This window comes from Staurois parvus, unplaced genomic scaffold, assembly GCF_062004578.1.
Source record: "Staurois parvus isolate SC_StPar_1 unplaced genomic scaffold, SC_StPar_1.0 ptg000287l, whole genome shotgun sequence".
In the NCBI taxonomy this organism is placed as follows: Eukaryota; Metazoa; Chordata; class Amphibia; order Anura; family Ranidae; genus Staurois; species Staurois parvus.
The window spans coordinates 3,100,327-3,122,033 of record NW_028318083.1 but is presented as its reverse complement, the minus strand read 5'-3'; the positions used below and the strand labels follow the sequence as shown (position 1 = coordinate 3,122,033).

The 21,707-nt window shown below is 40.0% G+C and overlaps 1 protein-coding gene across 2 annotated transcripts in view; it reads right to left on the bottom strand.

The window, feature by feature from the left end:
* The window catches only part of LOC149458323 (N-acetyllactosaminide beta-1,6-N-acetylglucosaminyl-transferase-like), an 81,570-nt gene extending 62,393 nt beyond the window's left edge, over positions 1-19,177 (bottom strand). For both annotated transcript variants that reach the window (XR_016313441.1, XM_089682181.1), the window contains exon 1: positions 17,876-19,177. Coding sequence is in view for 1 of the 2 variants with exons in the window: in XM_089682181.1 (XP_089538307.1) it covers positions 17,876-18,791 (916 nt within the window). In the remaining variant the exon portion in view is untranslated. The remainder of the gene's footprint in view (positions 1-17,875) is intronic.
* Between the last annotated feature and the right edge of the window lie 2,530 nt (positions 19,178-21,707).

Below are 21,707 nucleotides of genomic sequence, written 5' to 3'. Positions count from 1 at the left end.
CCAAGAATCAATGACTATCACACCACTCTCATTCAAATAAAACAGATGAATCTAAATTAATATTTCATTTAATATTTCATTTCCCTATTCCAAAATGACTTTGTTTGTTGGGTTGCGCACATACAAATTAAATGAATAGTCTCTCAAGTTCAACCGCAATACAAACAGAATCTTATTAGAATATTCATACTACGCGCTCTAGAATAAGAGCACATGGATCTGAATCAATTCAGTTCATTCGTTATGTAATGACGTTATTTCAGATGCTTCAAACATTAACAAAACGTCCAAACTATCGAGTCATGTCATCCGAGTGAAACAAATGAATGGATGAGAATAAAAATGTGTTGTTTTTGTTATAATTTATTTCAGATTAGTTGAAATTCATTACTATTGTGATTTGGAGATTCAGATACATCCGAATCTCCAAATCATGGAAATTTATTCCGATTTTCAATGCGAAATGAAAAGAGTTTCACATGTCTATTGTCTATCAGTGCACTTCCCATTGATTCATCAATATACTAAATTACAAGCAGCCCACCTGATGTCTAGGCAGCTGACTCCATCTAGAAGTACGGAAATATATAAACCAAGCTAGAATTTCTATGTGGGTTTGCCATTTAAAACAATAACATCTGGTTTGTGGTTCTATTTATTACTGTGGGGAAGGCAGGGGCTGCAATTTATGGGAAAAAATATAATTTCAGTTACATTTTAAATTATATTTTGGGAAAAAAGAGGATAAACAATTACAAATTATGTATCAAGTTCATTTGTGAGGACTGTTTTCACGTCATATGACTGTTCAGATACCAGTTATTAGGTTATGGATTTACCAGCAGTGAGCCAGCCAGGGTGAGAAATTAACATTTGGTTCACTTTCCACAAACTTCAGTTTTAAATATTACCTTTCACCCTATCAGCCTGGGTTGGTTAATATACAACTTCAAGTGAAAATGACAATCTTTTCATTCTGACTTCTAAAAAGGTCTGTAGTCTCTATATTTCTTCTGCCAGAAAAGGATCCAATACAGTAGCAGTTATTACATTACAATCCTATTTTGCCTACATTTGTACAGTATTTGCATAGAAATAAATACCTACAATTACTCTATTTGTATAAACCACAAGACTTTTTTTAATGTGAGTTATACTGTCTATATAGGAACAAATTTTTTCTCCTTCAAGATATATAAACACATTTTTAATTATTACGCTTAAAAAAAGAATTTGAAGCAACACTATTATAAAGCTGAAGCTTAAACTGCGTATATTTTGCCTTTCTTCTTCCCCCCCCAGCAACACCATACTTTAAATGCAAAATAAATCCTGTTTTCATTACGTCTTATTTTAAATCCAGTGATGTGATCTCAAGGTCTCTGTGCTTCTCAATTCAACGCAGGCAGATCATGATTGTTGGGAAGGGCCAGCAAGGTGCTGTACATTGCTTCCTAAAAAATTTACTGCACTCTGCCTCATTATTTCTTCCAAGAGCCTTCAGCCATGATGTAAGATATAGGTTGGCTTTTGGGAGTAATTGTGCAAATATCAAAATGCCTCTATGGGAGGTATGGGAGGTACAGGCAGACAGGTGTGCTTTCTGAGAGTCTGCAGGAGCCTGACATTGCATCTGTTGTCTGCTGATCACGGGTACAATGCTCTGCAGCCTCCAAAGAAAAAAATGAATGCACATTTTTAACTGCAAATTTATTTATTTTAAAGGTGATTAGTACTTATTTTAAAATGTAAATCCAGGCAAAACTATTTTCTTTTAATTTTGGAGTGAGGAAAAGTTATAGCTCCTGTGTGTTTTTTGCTGCTATCCGGCACTTTGTAAAATATTTTACACCCACTTTCTGTCCTTTTGGAAACTGGTAAAATCTGCAATAGGGTCACAAGCAGCAAAAATAACAATACCAAAAAAAAATGTTTACAAGGTTTCTAGGATTCCCCAACCCCATAAAAACTATATAACCCCCCCTCCCAGTATGCAGTCATTGTCAGCTTTTAATTATCAAAGCTAGCATTACTGTATAGTCAGAGAAGGTTTTGCTGTAGCTGTCAAAAAAGCAGTCTGAATCGGTGTTTATAAAACAACACTGCTCCAGACATGATTAAGGTGTCCTTGTATGAAACAGAGATCAGTGGCAATCCTGAGGATGGTTGCTGATCTCAGATCATTTGTGGTTTAGGAAACAGAGATGATCAGTGGAGAACATATTTTCCGCTGATCATCTCAGAAGAACTGATCCTCTGAGAATACCAGAGAACTGAGCAGTGGTCATTTACCTCTGCATGATAAAAGGACAAATATACAAAGTAACATGTTGTTACTTTTGTAGCTTTCTCTTCATTCATCTGCAGATCAAAGGGATGAACTTAGATATGCAAATGTCAGTTAAAGCAACATGGTAAGTAAAAAAAGGTTTTTTGTTATTGTTTTTGTTTTGTTTGTTAATATTTTTACACATTTAACATATATTCACACAGTTCCCAGTATGATGTCATTGAAAAAACAAACAAACTACTTTATTACATTTGTAAACAACTTTGCAATGCTTTGTACCAGAATCACAATTTTGGCGTTAATGTAGACAGGACAAATTACAGAGAATATGCACATTTTATGTGAAGTAGCACTAATTATTTTTTACCACTTCCCGACTGCCCTATAGCAGAACTACTGCTACAGGGTGGCAGGGCTGCGCAAAATCACGTATATATGTGATTTTGTATTTCTGGGTTGGTGGCTACGGCTGTCAATCACCGGATCCCGGATGGAGATTCCCCGCCGGGAACAATGACAGAGGGGAGATCTGTATGTAAACAATACAGATCTCTCCCCTGTCAGCACCAGCTTTCTGCTTTGTATTGCTCTGCATAGCAGAGCAATACAAAACAGTGTGCTTGCATAGTAAAGCACACACAGACAACACAGTAAAACAGCACACAGCACCCTTTCCAGTAGCACTGATCACTGTATTAATGTCATTGGGGATGTCAGTGGCAATTAGTCAGTTAACCCCCAGTGTCAGAATGCCTGCCGCAGTCCCGCCTAAGTCGCTAATCGCTGCCATTACTAGTATGAAAAAAAAAGTTCCAGTGTGTATATACCACCATTTGTAGACACTGTATCTTTCACGAAAACCAATTAATTTACATGTATTGTAATTGTTATTAGCAAAGACATGTAGAAGAATACATTTTTGCCTAAATTTATGATGAAATTTGATTTTTAAAATGTTTTTACTGGATATGTTTTGCAGCAAAAAGTAAAAAATATTGGGTTTTTTTTAAAATTGTGTTTTTTTTTTGTTTATAGCGCAAAAAATAAAAAATGCAGAGATCAAATAGCACCAAAAGAAAGCTCCATTTGTGGGAAAGAAGGACATAAATTTCATTTGGGTGCAGCGTTGCATGGCTGCACAATTGTAAGGTAAAGAAATGCAGTGTTGCATCACAAAAAAGGCCTGGTTAGGAGGGGGGGGGTAAATCCTCTGGAGGGCAACGGTTTGAACTAGCACTGCTAAAAAAAAAAGTGCATTTTGTTTAGTTTTGTTGTATTTTATTGTCTAAGGATTGTGGTAAAATAAATAAATAAAGGTTGGAAGACTATATCATGAAAAAAAAGCATTGTTTGTCCTTAACCACTTCCTGACCAGCCGTTGCATATAAACGGCCGGACAGTGACAGTGCAGAGTCGGGTGGCCGTTTATAAACGCCTCCCCGCACCCTCCTTGAGCACGCTCCCTCGGAGCGTGCAGCACCGCGATCCGGTGCCCGCTGCGTCCTCCGGACACAGTGAAACACCGATCGTCAGACGGGACCTCTGTACGAGGTCCCGATCATGTGATCACTGATTGGCCAATCAGTGATCACATGCAAAGTAGTAAGCAAGATGTCTCTTGTGACATCATTGCTTACTACGTGTGAAATCTGTGAATGATCACAGAGGTCACATGGTACAAGGCTATTCACAACAGCCTTGTACCATGTGACAAGCTGTGACCAATCACAGCTCACTCAGTACTTCTCAATGAGTGCAAGAATGCACACAGAAAGAGAAATGATTGCTTTTACATCCTATATGGGTGTAAAAGCAATCAGTGTAAAAAAAAAAAAAAAAAATCTTCATCACCCTCCACAAGTAGTACAGTGTCACCATGGTGACACTGTACTGCTAGGGCGACAGTATGTAAAAAAAATAAATAAAAATAATAATATAAAAAAATAAAATAAAAATGTAAAAAAAAATGTTTAACAATTATAATTTTTGGTTATAAACTAATTTGGATTTTTTTGTTACTAAAAAGATAACGGAATAAATTTTGGCAAAGATTTATGATGAAATATTATTTATTTGCAAAATTTTATAAAAAAAAACACTTTTTAAAAATATTTTTGGACTTTTTCATTTACATAGCAAAAAAAAATAAAAATCCCAGCAGTGAATAAATACCACCAAAATAAAGCTTTACCTGTCTCAAAAAAATGGTAAAAAATTAATTTGGGTACAGTGTTGCATGACTGCGCCATTATCATTCAAAGTGTGATAGCGCTGAAAGCTGAAAATTGCCCTGGTCAGGAAGGGGGTAAAAGTGTCCGGTCTGGAAGTGGTTAAAAAGCAATATATGTATGACCGTGTTATCTTAACCAGCATTTTAAATATTTTTTATCCTTATGCTGCTAGCATTAGTAAATATATAGGAAAGTATATTATATTTACTTGTATTAACCTTTTTTTTAACATTTCTTCAGTTGCTTCCTGGTTTCTGACCTTGACCAAAATGATGTCATACATCCCAAGAGTCTCCATAGGCATTTTTTTATTTAATCTGGATGAAAGGCTTTCTCAGCCTCCTGCCTGCATGCCTGATCTAAGGGCAGATCTTTTCTGGTAGGTAAATGCTACATAATTCATATGCCCTTACTCAAGATGACTACAACTAGAAATGCTAGGGATTTGTTTTTCAAAGCAGTTTCTCAACAAAAATAAAGAATGGAGACATGGATGGATGAGTGGGTTTGCTTGAAATACCATAAATGAATAAAATACCGTTTTTTGGTTTGTGGCACTCAGTCTCAAATGCAGTTTAGTTCTGCTTTAAAAGTGGAAGTGCTTTTTCTTTTTTTTAGAGCAGTACAATGAACCTGTACAATACGGTATCTACAACTTTTTATACTATATAGACAGTTTTGAAGGTGGTGAGATGAATTGTTTTTTTTAGCTATTAAAAGGTTCAAAACTCGAAAGATCATTTTTTTGGCTTACTACAAACATGCACTGTTTTATATATACAGTATAATACAAGCAGCCACATACATTGTACCAGCAGATACAGATAAGTGCACAAGCAGATACCAGTGGCCATGAGTCGCATCATGTTCACTAGGGATCACGCGACCATTCCAGTGTGGATATAAGGAAATAACAATTTTCTAAATCAGTTTACAAGGTAAACACAAAGTCAAATATAATTCAGTCACACATGTATCACGGCTCTAGTGCACCCCTCCAGCAAGTTCTTCTAATACTCAAAATATATTCCATAGTTTATGAACTCTATTTGTTTCCTACAGACTAAATAATATACACTTATTGGAATTTTTTCACCAAAGACATGTAGCAATATATATTTTGGTCTACATTTATGAAGAAATTTGATTTTTTTATAATTGGATGTGTTTTTTTTTTTATTTTCAGTCTTTTTTTCATTTATAGAATAAAAATGTTAAAAACCCAGCGGTGATCAAATACCACCAAAAGAAAGCTCTATTCATGTGAAAAAATTATAGAAATTTAATTTGCATGACCATGCAATTGCCAGTTACAGCAGCGCAGTGCCGAATAGCAAAATATGGCCTGGTCGTGAAGGGGGAGAAAATCTTCCAGAGCTGAAGTGAATAAAATAGTAATTCTCCGCTATTCAGCACTCCAGCAAACCACCCCCAGTCATAAATACATTCAGAATGATGAAGCAAAATCACAAAATGCTAATCACCATGCATCTTCTGGAAAGTTAATTATTTCCATATTATGGTGCTTGCTCAGGCAACCTTTTTCTGCATTTTGACCTGGATTTCAATTTCACCTGATGTTTAAACATTTCTTGTGAATCATTAGTAATTTAGTATGTTTCCTATAGCAAATCCTGATTTCCTGTCATTGATTTGTAACTAAAATACTGTGGCTAATATTTAACCCCTTTTGAGAGGAAACCATTTTAACCCCTGGGTTTTATTTGTAGCTGAGCTATTGTCTGAATATTATTTTGTATCTCTTGCACAGGCAATGAGAGCAGTGGGGGCCCCATTGTCTTAAAGGGCTCATACTGTTTTCTGTACTAGGAACAATATAGTATTTCATAAATATCCTGAGGGCAAACAGTGACCTAATTTGAAAAATCTAAATGAAAATAAACGCTGTGCTTATTTTGTTTGCCATTTATACCTTGATTTCTGTGATCTCTAGTTTTCGCTGGTTGCTTATCAGATGTAGGAATGGTTAAAACTGCTTTCCAAAAGTAATTAGACATCATTGTCCTACATCCTATTAAAGATTAGAGAAATGTAAATAAAAAGGAAAAGTGATGTGCTTGAAAGGCCCTGTGGTGAGAGATTTGAGGAAGGCCTGTAGATTTACTGCAATGCCTGTTTGGTTTGAAAGTCATGGTCATTGGAAGAGGTAAAACAGAAAGCTTTGCACGACCTTTAATGGTCCATGCAGATAAGGGTGTCTGTAGATAAAAACAAACTGTGCAGCTTTGACCAAAGTTGTATAGGTGTAAGCCACTTACATACAGGGGCGTATTTACCACAAGGCAAACAAGGCATTTGCCTAGGGTGGCATTTTTCAGGGGGGCACCACTGCCCCCCAAAAGAATGAGTACATGCACCTTGGGGACCAGGTGAGATCTGAGAGAGGCTGCAGGCTGCTTGATGGTGTGTACAGAGCCTGACTCTTGTTCCCAGGGATATCCGGAGCTGTGAAGGTGAGTGTCTTTCTCTCTCTCCCTGGGAAGGGGGGGGGGGGGGGTGGAGGTGGTTGTATGTTAGTGGAAGGCTCTCTCAGGTGGGGGTGGGGGGTAAGGGTGTTTGTTGGTCAATGTCAGGCTCTCTCTATGGGGGGGGGGGTTGGGTGTAGGATTGGTGGTGTTGGTCGGTGCCAGGCTCTCTCCCCCTGGGTGAGGGGGGCTCTGATTTTTTAATTGCTTAGGGCAGCACAAAACCAAAATACACCACTGTTTATATACCCCATAAGGCCAACTGCCATGCTTGGACATTGCTAAGACACACCCAGCTGTTACTGTTCACCTCCATCATCACATGAGCAAGCTCTCAAATGCTACGCTTTGAGCTACTGCCTCAAGGGAGAGAAAGCTCATGTAAGTGGCTTTGAATCAGAGAAATAGCTAACTCCTGTGATGGTGTAGGTGGTCAGTAACAGCTGGGTGTGTCTTAGCAACGTCCTAGCAACAAGGTGGAATGGGGAGATGCAATCTTTGGGAGTTTTTCTGTCAGGCTTCATGAGATATGTAGAACCAGCAAACACAAATGCTCCTGCGCTTGGGGATGGACTTGATGCAGGCTACAACCACATTAAGAATGTCCTGGAACATGCACACCTTGCTGCCCTCAAATAGAGAATCTAAATATATTGAATGAGGAAAGAACAAACAGAGGGCGCACAGGCCTAGTGCATTACCATAAAAAATGTTTAATAAGAAATAAAGTAGGTGTTATACTCATAAACGACAATAAAGTCACGGCACGTCATAAAAGAACAGCTGGGTCAACACCGCGCTGAGTAACAGTCCGCAATAGGGAGTGTAGACATCCAATAGGCTGACACGTTTCGAGGACTTGCCTCTTCCTCAGAGCGCTCTGTTTGTTCTTTCCTCATTCATGAGGTATGTAAATGGCCTACACCTTCAGCATGGGCATTCTATAACTTTGGTTAAAGCTGCACAGTTTGTTTTTATCTATAGACACCCCTTATCTGCATAGGCCGTTTTTTGGTAAAGGTGAACTATGTCTTTAAGCTATGGCCAGTAAGATTAGAAGGGCCAACAATAGGACCCTCGCTATAAAAGAGGGGGCACAGAACAGCCATATTGTAAAGGTGTTGTAGTTGCTGTAAGGAGAGGATAGGGAATGCTGAACAAGATAATAGGGTCAGGTAGCAAACTGTGCATTAGTTTTGTAAATTTTAGTTTGAAATTGATTTACATAGCAATCTGCAATCTGCTTGACTTTGAAAAACTGGCCTTTTTTCAGGGCTGCTATTTAAGCGTTTTCATTTTCTTTTGAGTTATTTTTTTTCTTCTTCACTATATTGGCAAAAGTATTGGGACACCTGTCCAAATCATTGGATTCAGGTGTTCCAATCACCTCCATGGCAACAGGTGTATAAAATCAAGTACCTAGGCATGCAGACTGCTTCTACAAACATTTGTGAAAGAATGGGTCGCTCTCAGGAGCTCAATGAATTTAAGTGTGGTACTGTGACAGGTTGCCATCTGTGCAATAAGTCCACCCGTGAAATTTCCTGGGTACTAAATATTCCACGGTCAACTGTTACTGGTATCATAACAAAGTGGAAGCAACAGTGACAAACAGCAACTCAGCCACAAATTGTTAGGCCACATAAAATGACAGAGCAGGGTCAGCGCATGCTGAAGCGCACGGTGAGCAGAAGTCGGCAACTGTCAATAGCTAAAGACCTTCAAACGTCGCGTGGCCTTCAGATTAGCACAACAACACTGCACAGCGAGCTTCATGGAATGGGTTTCCATGCTCGAGCAACTGCATCCAAGTCTTTTATTACCAAGTCTACTGCAAAGCATGGGATGAAGTGGTTTAAAGCACGCCACCACTGGACCCTAGAGCAGTGGAGATGTGTTCTCTGGAGTGACGAATCCGATGGACATGTTTGGGTTTGGCGGTGGCCAGGAGAACGGTACTTGCCTGACTGCATTGTGCCAAGTGTAAACTTTGGTGGAGGGGGGATTATGGTGTGGGGTTGTTCCAGTGAAGGGAACTCTTAAGGTGTCAGCATACCAAGACATTTTGGACAATTTCATACTCCCAACTTTAAGGGAACAGTTTGTGGATAGCCCCTTCCTGTTCCAACATGACTGCGCACCAGTGCACAAAGCAAGGTCCATAAAGACATGTATGAGTGAGTTTGGGGTGGAGGAACTTGACTGGCCTGCTCAGAGTCCTTATTTCAATCCAACAGAACACCTTTGGGATGAATTAGAGCAGAGACTGCGAGCCAGGCCTTCTCGTTTGACATCAGTGCCTGACCTCAAAAATGCGCTTCTGGAAGAATGGTCAAACATTCCCATAGACACACTCCTAAACCTTGTGGATAGCCTTCCCAGAAGAGTTGAAGCTGTTAAAGCTGCAAAGGGTGGGCCAACTCAATATTGAACCCTACAAACTAATACTGGGATGCCATTAAGGTTCATGTGCATGTAAAGTAGGCGTCTCAATACTTTTGACAATATAGAGTATGTTGATTGGACCTTTTCATAAGTGTTGGGGTGCTCTAAGAGCAGAATTTACATAGTAATAGTATGCTTGTACCCACGTTTCCCTCACCGTCTTCAAAATGCACTGCTGCAGGTGTCAGTGCATTCCTAACGACATCCCAAACGAAGACTGCAAATGCAATCTGGTGCATTTACCTGCACCAGATTTCATGGTACTGCAGTAAAAGTAGTGCCTGCGTGAGATCCAGTGCGATTTCAGCTCAACTGCATTCCTGTGCAATTTAGGTGTGACACAGCCCTAAAGATTTTGCCACTGGCATTTTTTTACTGCAGTTTCTTAGTACTTAATGCAATTTTGATATCATTTAGGCAGTTTTGCATCAGCAAGAACAATGATAGCATCAGCAAATAGCTGGCTAAGTTCTATCAACAGTCAAAACAGTGCTATTACCGCAGTTATGATCACCGTTATAAGCAGTCATTTTTATGAATGGCTTCCATTCATTTGCTGTTGTGTACAACTGTGATAACTGTGATTGGCCACAGCTATCCCATGGTACAGATCAACAGATGACAGATAACGTAGCTGCACAGCCACTAGGATGTGCACGAGGCGTGCAAACTGGAAGATGTCATATGACATCCACTCAGGAAAATGATGCGCCATATTGTTGTAATAGGCCAGGCAGATGGCGTTTAACTGACTTCCAGCCCGCAATGTACTGCGAACAGGCAGCAGCTACAGGAAAAGCAACATACGGGTATGTCACTGGCTGTACTAACACAGGAGGGTGCTGTGCACCCGAGCGGGCACGCAGTACTCCCCACCCTACTGCTGACACAGCGGAATGAAGATCCCGGTGAACAGGACCCGGTGATCATGTGATCGCTATACGATCACATGATCACAATGTTAGCAAAGCTGTTATGAATCAATCTGATTCCTAACAGCTCTGCTTCTCTTCCTAGTGAGCTGTGATTGGCCCACAGCTGTCACATGACACATGGGGCCAATGACAGCACCCTGTACCATGTGACCAGCTCCAGCCAATCACAGATCACTATCTTGAGCTGTCAAAACCCTAACTCATTCATGACAGTTCATGAATGAGTTAGGTTCATGAGAGCAAGCTTTGCATTGCAGCAGCAATGATCTTTATTTCTCCTGTGTAGTGTAAAGTGTAATGAAAGTGTAAAAGAAAAAAAACTATGGTAATGTTGTACTATTCTGATAAAAATATATATTAAAAAAAAACTACCATATTGAGAATATTTTTTCTATAACTACTTTCTGACCACTTACCCGCATTTTGTGGGCAAGCAGCGGCTCTGGGCAAAGAAACATAATCTTACGTTTCTTTCTATTTCAGGGAGTGAACGCGGCTGCGCCTCTGGCTGCCCCCCCATCCCCCAAGTCGGTATAGGGAGAGAAAAAAGAACACGGCACCGAGTAAAAGCACTACATTTTATACACACATATTAGATTACCACATTTAACCCTTTGATCAACCCTATTAACCCTTTGATCGCCCCATCACCCAGCAAGTGCCATTAGTACAGTGTCAGTATATATAATTTTTCACTGATCACTGTATTACAGCCACTAGAGACATGAGATAGCGATAGGGTCAGTTAGCGCCCCTCCCAGCCAGGGTCAGCTAGCAATGCCTGCACACTATCGCACTTATGCTATAGGTTGCTGATCACCCCCATTACTAGTATAGTGTTTGTAAGGATCAATATAATGATCATGAACAGAACTATACTAGTGTCTGCTTTTAGTGTCCCCAAAAACGCAGTGTTAGCAGGATCAGCCGCGTTCGCTGCCAGCACTAGCATTTAGCTTTTCATGGAAGATTTGTACCAACTGATTGTGGGCCAAAGCAATTTAAATGCACAACAATATATTGCCGCCCACCCAAATTCAGCTCTTGTCACAAAATTAGCATGCAAACCTATCACAGTTTCTGAATTTAAAACTTTTTGGGGCCTAACCCTTAACATGGGCATTACAAAAAAGAATGAATTGTGATCATATTGGTCCACAGACCTGATTCATCATATCCCCATGTTCTTCTGTTACATATACTGTATGCTCAACATGGACCAGCAATGTACTGGTATGTCGCTGGACTTTAAGTGGTTATACTGGGATGATACCTGCAGCTACAGGCATCATCCTGGTATAATTGTTTTTCAGCTAGTGATCGGCTTTTATGTAAAAGCAATCTTAGTGGCCAATTAGCTGCTGAATCATTTTTACAAGCTGCGGGAAGGGACATCTCCTGCACCACAGGGGAATCCGAGAATGCAGCAAGTAGTTCCACTGGCTGACCATGGAACTGATCAGAGACCAGAATGGCTCCAAACTTCTCTATGGTCTAAGAGACCGAAAGCTATCAGCATTTCATAATTTTCGTTTCTCCAGACTTTAACAGCGCCATTTCTAAATTGGGAAAGTATCTGATCACACCGATCTTGGTCGGTGAATGGAGAAAGGGAGGTTTTTAGCTATTAGATAACCTCCATACCATAACTATGGGATTATCATATGCATATGTGTATTCCATAATAACTCTTGGACCGCCCATTTCAGGAATATTTGACAGATGCTAGGTCTTTTTTATTACACTATGGGGCTTATTTACTAAAGCTGAAGAGTGCCAAATCAGGATCACTTCTGCATAGAAACCAATCAGCTTCTAACTTCAGCTTGTTCAATTAAGCTTTGGCAATAAAACCTGGAAGCTGATTGGTTTATATGCAGAAGTGAGCCTGATTTGGCACTCTTCAGCGTTAGTAAATAAACACCTATGTGTTTGTTGTTGTGTTTTCTTTTTGCATGTGACTTTGACTGAACTGTACTTATAGATTTGAGTATGTACTTGATGGCACCCTCTTCCAGAATATCCTATAATAAAGACTGAATTAAAAACAAATCGTAATGTGCAGTTTAAGTTTTAAAGAGAAATAAGGAAAAAAAATTGTAAGCATATCCAAACCTAAGAACAAAAATGTAATATATTTCAGGTTACCAGTCCTTACATGTAGTAGCAGCATACGTCTTTATTTTTCAGGCTTTTTCCTTTGTTTTCACTGGGTGACCCTGTCAGTAACACATTTCCAGTCACAGGGTGATTACACTCACTCACTATAGTACAGTATTGTTGTCACCCTGGGACAGGACTACAGAACACCTCTCCTCCTCACCATAACATAAGGGGAGGTGTTCTGTAGTCCAAAGAAAGAGCTGGGAGCAAAGCTAAGTAATAAGAGTGAAGCAGAGCCAGGGTATACAGAAAGTTATCAACTCTATAGATTTGTGGTAGGATAAACAGGTAATTAGTGCACTTATAGAAGAGGCATAACAAAATGTTTTAAATTGTCTATTTAATATTTCAAACAATAGCAATTAAGCAAAGTTCACTGATAGGCCCCTGTCAGTGTTTCAGGCAAACCTGATCAGATGGTCCATTTATCCCCATGGACCAGCAGGTGTAAAAGGACTTGTAAAAGACAGCCGAGCCCATTACATCTGGCTGCTCATAGAGCAGAGCATGCTCTGTCCATGTCTGCTTTGCATAAACGTGGGTGTTTCTGTCTACATTTGGGTTTTCCAGCTTTTTTAGTTTTATTCCCTATATTATACAATATAAATGTCCAATAGGGACGGTGAGAAACTGAGATAATATCTGAACCAAGTGTTTAGACTTAGGAACTCATAAAAAGATATCCCATCAATACATTTCTCTAATGTTATAAAAAATTGTCAAGTAGTTCAACTCTCCAGCATCTGTGGAAACCCTCAAACCTACAGAAACTTTTAGCTATGGGTGGACTAACCTCTTAAAGCCTAACTGTACTTTTTACAGTTACCCTTTAATTCAACCCTCTCCCCCAGCACCCAACCAAAGTCTTAAGCTGGCCATAGATCAATCAAAATTTGGTTGGTTCAGCAGGGACCAGCTGAAATTTGATCCATCTATGGCTGTTCCTGCTAGAGAAAGGTCGATCCAATGATTGGTTTCTCTGCAAGAGTAATGTTTTGAAAATTTAGCAGATGCAGCCAACTGAACAGTGGGGAGGATTCCTCTATCCACCTCGATTGTGTGGATGGGTGAGTGCGTTCCATTTTGTTGATAATCCAGCACGATCCATCTATGGCCAGCTTTATATTCTCCATAACGTCTTATGTACATACACATATACCCTATTTATTGCTATAAAGTAGCTGTCTATTATGCATCTGAAGGATACACAACCTCTCCATAGGAATGAATGGGATTTTTTGTGCATGCGCAGGAGTAGTACAAGATAATCAGGGAGAGTCTGCAGCAACTACTCCCCACCACCCCTCTTTGGCAACTGGTTATGTAACTCCTGCACATGCGAACAGGAGCAACATCGTCCTCGGCTTCTGGCTTTGTTCCCAACATTTAACAGATGCCGGCAGTGTACAAGCAAAAAACAATTGCCAGGAGCAAGAGGAAGACGTTTCTTGGCAGAAGAGACTTTGCATGTCTCTTCTGCCAAAAACTCTACCTCCTAGCAATTTTTTATTTGTGAACTTTGGTTCTGCTTTACAGAAAAATTTTACAAAAGATACCTTTGTGAAAGTGTTCCTTTAAGTACAAGAATATAGGACATTTGAGACTTTGGGTGTTTTAGGTGCGCATATAGAATGAAACCGATAGGTTTACAAAACATCAAAAGTAGGAACTGCAGATTGTTTTCTAAAGAGGAACTACTACTTAACACAGTATGAAAGGAGATACGTTTAGTTTTTGTATAAAAAGTGAAAGTGGACTGCAGAACTTGCACACAACATTCATCGTAATACATGTAACAGATATTATTATATCTATATATTATCATAACTGGTCCCTCATCAAGATCAATGTATGATTCGGGATCAGCTTTTCTAAAATACGATCACTAAACAATTATTACTGCTCTAGAAGTCTCAGTTACTGCTTAATTTTAATGCTTGCACAGTGAAAGGGTCTTGTCTTTTACTGGAAAGAAAGGACAACTAAACTAATTGTCATTTTTTTTAACATTTATGGGGAAACTTCAATCCCTTAAACAACATTGACCAGTTTTAATCCTTATGCTGCTAGCATTTGTAAATAGATAGGAAGGTATATCATATTTACTTGTTTAAAACTTTTTTTATACATTTCTTCAGTTACTTCCTGGTTTCCAGGCCTAGGCAAATGATGTCATACATCTCAGAAGTCTTCAGGAGGGGAGGAGGAGTTTCAATAGCTAAGTACACCTTTCTGCATGCATGCCTGAGCTAAGGGCAGATGGATTTCAGGATGTAAATACTACATGAATCAGCTGATTTTTACTCGAGATTGCCATGGCCAGAAACGCTTAGAGTGTTTTTCAAAGTGATTTCTCAGCAGAAAGCACATCTAGCTGTAATCTGTACTAATCTGAATCCAAAGCACCAAGTCTGGTTCCTCTCTGATATTTCCTCTCTCTGCTATCTGCTTGATCCGCTCAGATGATGAATACCCATACCCATCTATGTTTCTTTTAGCCTGTGAAGGAGGGTGTGTTACTTCCCTTCAATCAGTTATCAGATTTCACGGAGCTCTGTACTCTAGCTCTACAGTGTGTGACATCAGATCCAGGCCCCTGCTTTCTGCTGTTCAGAGATGCTGTGTAAAATGTTTTTGGAAGACTGTCTAAGAGCAGGGGTGTCAAACTGGCGGTCCTCCAGCTGATGCAAAACTACAAGTCCCATCATGCTGCTGCCTTTGGGAGTCATTCTTGTAACTGTCAATCCTGCAATGCCTCATGGGACTTATAGTTTGGCAACAGTTGGAGGGCTGCCAGTTTGACACCCGTGTTGTAGAGAATATAGGGTTGCAGAAAAACCGGTACCATTTATGTAGTTGGATTTGTTTGTTTATCACCTGGGGGATATCACTTCACTGGGTATAAATAAGGATGTCTTTGTGTGTATTGAGTACTTACAATAACTAACAACTGTCTTTTACTGCTCCATACATCAGAAGTCATGCTTATACCAGACTGATCACAAGCAAATATTAGGGCTTGTAATAACAACCTTCGCAACCACCTGTACACAGCCCATTAGCCAAAATAAATATCCAGTGAGAATATCTCAGTGTTCCTGCCATGAGAGAAATGTTCGTGCTGCCACAAAACTGAAATTTATTTTTTTGGGGGGTCAGGGGGTTGGGAATACAACACCCAACACATTTGTTATATGCAGCGGTGTGTATCCCATTACCTGCAGACAACTGCTTCTGATAAAAATCTTCCATTCAATACCTCCTTCAGAGCTGCTGGATATTACTGAGCTGTGTTCCAGAGCTATGAAAGTTAACTGCGGCCGATGTCACTGAGAAAAGTTGCTCTGTTTACCCCCTCCGCTCCTGCCCTCTCTGCAATTCACAGAACTCACACAATTATTCTCCTGTAAAGTATCACATTCTGTGAATGGACAATGAAGATCCTGTCATACCACTGCTCCTCCATTCACGAAATGGGATGCATTGCAGTAGTATAGCTGTGTGAGTTTTGTGAGTGGTGCAACTTTTCTCAGTAGCAGCAGCTGCTATTAACCTTCACAAAGCTAGAATACAGCTGCTCAATGCTGAATCCAGTGGCTCTGAAGAAGGCATTAAACCATAAATATTTACCAAAAGCAGACACCTACATGTAATGGGATAAACTCCATTACACATAACTAATGTGTTTGGTGCTATATCCCAAAACACCCTAAATATCAGCTTTAATATTTTTAGTGACTGTTGTGAATGTGCTGGCTTCAAGTGATATTAAACCCAAAAGCAAAAATGTATTATATTACAGCTATCAGTTCTTAGATGTGATGGCAGCATTAGTTTTCTTTTTTAAGTCTGTTTTTCTCAAATGAACAAGCAGTCCTGCAAAAGTAGCAGTTACAGGGATGAGACAAAATATTTAGCACTGACATGGTTGTTTACAATGATGAACTTTTATTTATTTATGTAAAATCTTTACCCCAAAAGGAAATACACTGTATTCTGTAACTAATTATACAGTACTAGCTAATGTTCAGCTTCAGTTTGTTCAGTAAATCTGCTAGTACAGCTACCACTTCACCCCCTATGCATACTGCCAATGCTGCTGTGTCCAAAGGTTCCCCTGTGCTCCTTCATCCAAAGTAGAGACACTCTTATACAGGAGGTGTTTTACTGACAAGAACACCAAGGGCGAACATAGAAAAAAAGCCTAAAAACAAAACTAATACAGCCACCACATTAAAGGATTGGTAACCCACAATATATGGGCAGCACAGTGGCTAAATGGTTATCACTTCTGCCTGGCAGTACTAGGGTCGCTGGTTTGAATCCCAGCCACAGCACCACCTGCCTTGAGTTTGCATATTCTCTTTGTGACTACGTGGGTTTCCTCCAGGTACTCTGGTTTCCTTCCACACTCCAAAGACATGCTGGTAGGTTAATTGGATCCTGTCTAAATTGGCCCTAATATGTGTATGTATGAATGTAAGTTAGGGACCTTAGATTGTACACCCCTTGAGGGTTAGGGACTGATGTGAATGTACAATATATATGTGTAAAGCGCTGCGTAAATGACAACACTATATAAGTACCTGAAATAAATATATTATATTTTTGGGGGTTCTGAGTCATTGTTTTGGAACACATATAGAAATAATGTATTCTTACTCTAACTTTTACTGGATGCGTGTTCAGTTAGGGTCTGTAAATCAAAAGTAGCATAACCAGACACAGTGGGGCAACCAGGATTTTTAGTTGGCCATCAATGGCAGCTCAAATATTTATTTTGTGACAGGTGCACTTTAATGCCTATTTGTACAAGTATGTGACTTTTCCTCCCTGTACAACAGATGGCTGCAGACCTATATACGGCTGCAGACCCACTTCACATACTGTACATTGGCAAATTATAAATGGTGTTGACAACAACATACTGTATTATACAGAAAAACATAGTAAAGAAAAACATAGTAAAGAATGTCAGTTTGCGTTTACTTTCAACACAGTGGAAGAACACCACTAGATACTGGGTTCACATATGTGCGGGGCTGGCTTGCAGTGTAATTTGTATAACAGTCTGCTGCAGTTTCGTTCAGTGGTTCAATGCAAATTGTTAAAGTGTATCACATTGGAAATCGCATCTGAACCGGGCTGAAAATCATACTGAACTTTTGTCAATCACACTGCGGCCGGTCTGCACATATGTGAACCGGCTCCATAGAAAAGGATTTTGGTTCACATGTTGTGCGAATCGGATGCAGTTCATAATGCATCCAATTCGCATATATTTGAACCAGGTCTGAGTGTTGTAGGACCACGAAGGTTACATACCTGGAAGTCTATTGAGTGTCACCCAGTAGTGTTCATCTGGGCTGTAAGTGTCCATAGACCATTTCAGTAGATCTATAGCCCTCTGGTCTTCCAGGATGAACTTAGTAAACTCCCTTGTCAGTGCAACATATGCAGTTCCAAAGTAAATGGTGATATTGTGCGGCGGAGGGGGCTTCAAGGTATCAGTCCTTAGTACGAAGGAATGTACAATATCCTCTCGGTGAACGTATTTAGTCCGGGGGATGGCATGACCTGGGGGCAGCACCCCGGGAGTGATATTTTTCCCTTTAAATTTTTTCAAATGCTCTATGATCTCCTTATTGGTCTTTAAAGGGAAATCCTGTCCACATGTATTGATGACATATTTCCATTGCATCTTTGATTTTAGCAGATCTTTCATGCAATTCACATCCGCCTGGAGCCTCGATATCCCAGCATACACCACAGGCTCCATTTTCGAGGCGAAAAAAGCATTAGGGAAGCAATCCACCAAATCACTTACCGACTTCAAGTAATCCGCACTTGCCTTCTCATCCACATGGATGCAGTATATGTTCTGCGGCATATAGATGGCCCTGAACAGTCTCTCGAACGTGTCAAATTCTTTATGTACTGTCATCATATAGGCTATAGGGAAGGCTGCCTCTTCATCCGAAAGGGGGTCTGTGATGTAATGATTTTGTCTTTTATACTCTTGACAGTTAGAAGTGTGATACAAGCTAGCCAGTGTAGGTTCAAAGGAAGATTTCCTCCCATTAAAAAATGAATCGCAAGCTTCCAACAGTAGAATTCTTTCTTCAGTGGCATTATACCAGTGAAAGGCTCTCCACTTTAACAGTTTACTGTTATAGTATAACAACAAGAGCGTCACGCTTAGCACGGGGATTGGGAACATGTATCGCACCCAAGAAGTCATTATTAAATAAATACAACCATGAAAAAAATTAATTATACCTCCATCCAAAGGTTTTTCTCATCTACTGTCAGCTCCCAGGTTCCTGAGCAGCTCATTGTGGCTTTGGGAAGACAATGCAAAGCGTTTGTGGTCTGTCGGACAATGTGTTTGTGTCATCTCGGTGTTGTTTAGCAGCACCAGCCCTCGCTGTCTCCCTTTCTTCATATGAATTTCTGCAAGCTGCATGAGGCACTGATGACCTTCTGTTCACTTGAGTATTTGCATATGAAACATTCACAGCACTGATTGGTTAAGGCTCTGGCAACCACCAGCATGTCACTGACTGCGATAATCTGTCCTTTCCTATTCTCCTTGCCTAGATTTCAGCAGCCAGATCCATGCTCTCTCCCTCTTCTCTGGGAGCAAATTAACAGGAAACTAACTAGGTGTGAATAGCAGGGCTGGGTCTGTTTTTTGAATTCTTTCCGAAAAAATCCAGTTTAATATGAATTTCTAAATTTTCAGTCCAATTTGAGAAACCCCCACTATCCGACTGTTATCTGCACATTCACACAGCATACCTAAAAATAAGAATAGAAAATAGTTACCTGTTATAGGGATAATTCGCACTAGTGCGTTGATCTGCGTTGATGGCGCACTTGTAGAATGCAGATCAGCGCACAGATCACAATTGTTTTTTTTGGAGGAGATTTACTGAAACTGGAGAGTGCAAAATCTGGTGCAGCTCTGCATAGAAACCAATCAGCTTCCAGGTTTTAGGGCTCATGTACACTGCAGCTGATAAACTGATGTTCAGGAGCTGTTCAGTGTTTTTTTCAGCAGCCCCTGAACTCTCCATAATGTTTTCCTATGTGTCCATGTACACATAGTTGTTTACAGGCAGTTGAGTTTACAGTCGTGTTTTTGAACACACCAAACTTGCGTTCAGGAGTAGATTTTACCCGCGTTTCAAATGCCAAATGCTTGTAAACGCGGTTAACTGCGTTTATAAGCGTTTGCATTCAGAAGCGTTTTTTAACTGTTCCATGTCCAAATGCTGTCCAGAGCCTTTTTTCATCATCAGACATGCATGCAAAGCCTTTTCCATGTATTCAAATGAACCTAGTATACCAGCGTATTCAGTTGCAAGTTTCTCGTGAAGGAAAAAATGGTAGAACGTGCTGCATTATGCTCATGATGGGATCCATAATGAATACAACAAGAAATGACAGGTCATCTCAACACATACTGCTCTCTCTGCTTCTGCTCTCTCTATTCCTGTCAAAATGTCTGAAATAGTTAATTATTTACTATTTTTCAGGGCATTCTGGGCATTTGGGAAGGTCTCCTGAGGTTATCTTTTAAAAATGCTTCTAAACGGAAACGCGCATAAACGCGGTATGAAAATGCGGCTAAACTGATGTTTTTTTAACCTACATTTTCCAGCAGTCAGTTTCAAGCAGTCAGAACAGTTTTCCAAACGCCCCGTGTACATGAGCCCTTATTGTCAAGACTTAAAGTATTCACTTAATGCTGCACAGTAGGCTCTATGTGCTATACTGCAGTCAGGTCTATTATTATATTATATCACCTTGCAAGCAAACCAGCAGTCTCTTATTATACAGGATTTATATAGTGCCAACAGTTTGCTCAGCGTTATACAATATAAAGAGAGACAATACAGAAACAATACAGTTCAATACAAGAGGGTTAGGACAGCCCTGCTCCTTGGAGCTTACAATCTAAGTACACTTTGCTATATGTTGCATGCCCCAGACTGCTCCATTCTGTGTGCTGCACTGTACATTCCATATCTTGTACCACGCCACTATGCATGATGTTATTCATGATTTACGTCACATAATTAAATTGTTACTAAACCCACAGTACGCAGAACATGGAAGTGCAATTATTTCAGTAAATATAAGCTGCTAAATACCTTTTCTCATCAGCAGTTAGAACAGTCTTCAAATTAGTGTCCAGCAGAGCACTGATTAAAGCTTGTAGGAGGAGTTTTCATTCTCCCTTGACTGTCCTATGAGGTTGTAGGACCCGTGACTGGTCTGGACAGCACTGATTGGCCCTGTGCTGATCACATGCACTCTCCCAAGAAAAAAAAACTCTAGTAATACACACCAAATTGACCTTGCTCCTAAGGCTCTGTTCTATCAGCAGATGGATTTGGGGCTGTGAGAAAAGGGGAGGATTAGAGAAGACAGGATCAAACATCCTTTTTACAAAATGCAGAGGATTAACCCCTTAGCTTCCACAGTGAGCATAACAAGCATATTTTACTGCATATACAGACTGATTTTACTATTGTGGGTTTGTTAATACTTTAATTGAACAAGATGAAGATAGAAGCTGATTGGCTACTATGCAGAGCTGCACCAGATTCTAACTGTACCAGTTGTAGTAAATCTCCCCCATGTGTCCTATTTTCACTACAACGTTACCCTGACCTGTTTTGAGCTGCGTTAAAATGCACCATGTACAGTATGCATTTTAACGCAACCCAATGCACCATGTATGCATTTTAACGCAACCCAATGCATGTAAGGGCTAATTCACACTGTGTGAAGGAAGTTTTACTGCATTTACTGTTTCTTATGTGTCCCATTCACATTTGCAGCGCAGCATATGGCTGCGATAAAATGCGCACCTACTGCATCACAGCGCACCGTGCTGAATCACACAGCAATGTACAGCATTGCAGCACTTGTTTTGCACACTTCAAATAAAGTTCATAAAAAAACCCCACAAAAATAAATGAAGCCATCTCATGCACTGAATAGCACACCACACTGCCCCCTACCACAGCCGGTAACAGAGAGCCTAATGTGTTCTGATAGATGTAGTCAATTCAGAGTGCAAAATCCTGCTTTTTCTGTAAGAGCTTGTTCAGAAGTGTGGCCAGGTGCTCGTAAATCCAGGCTG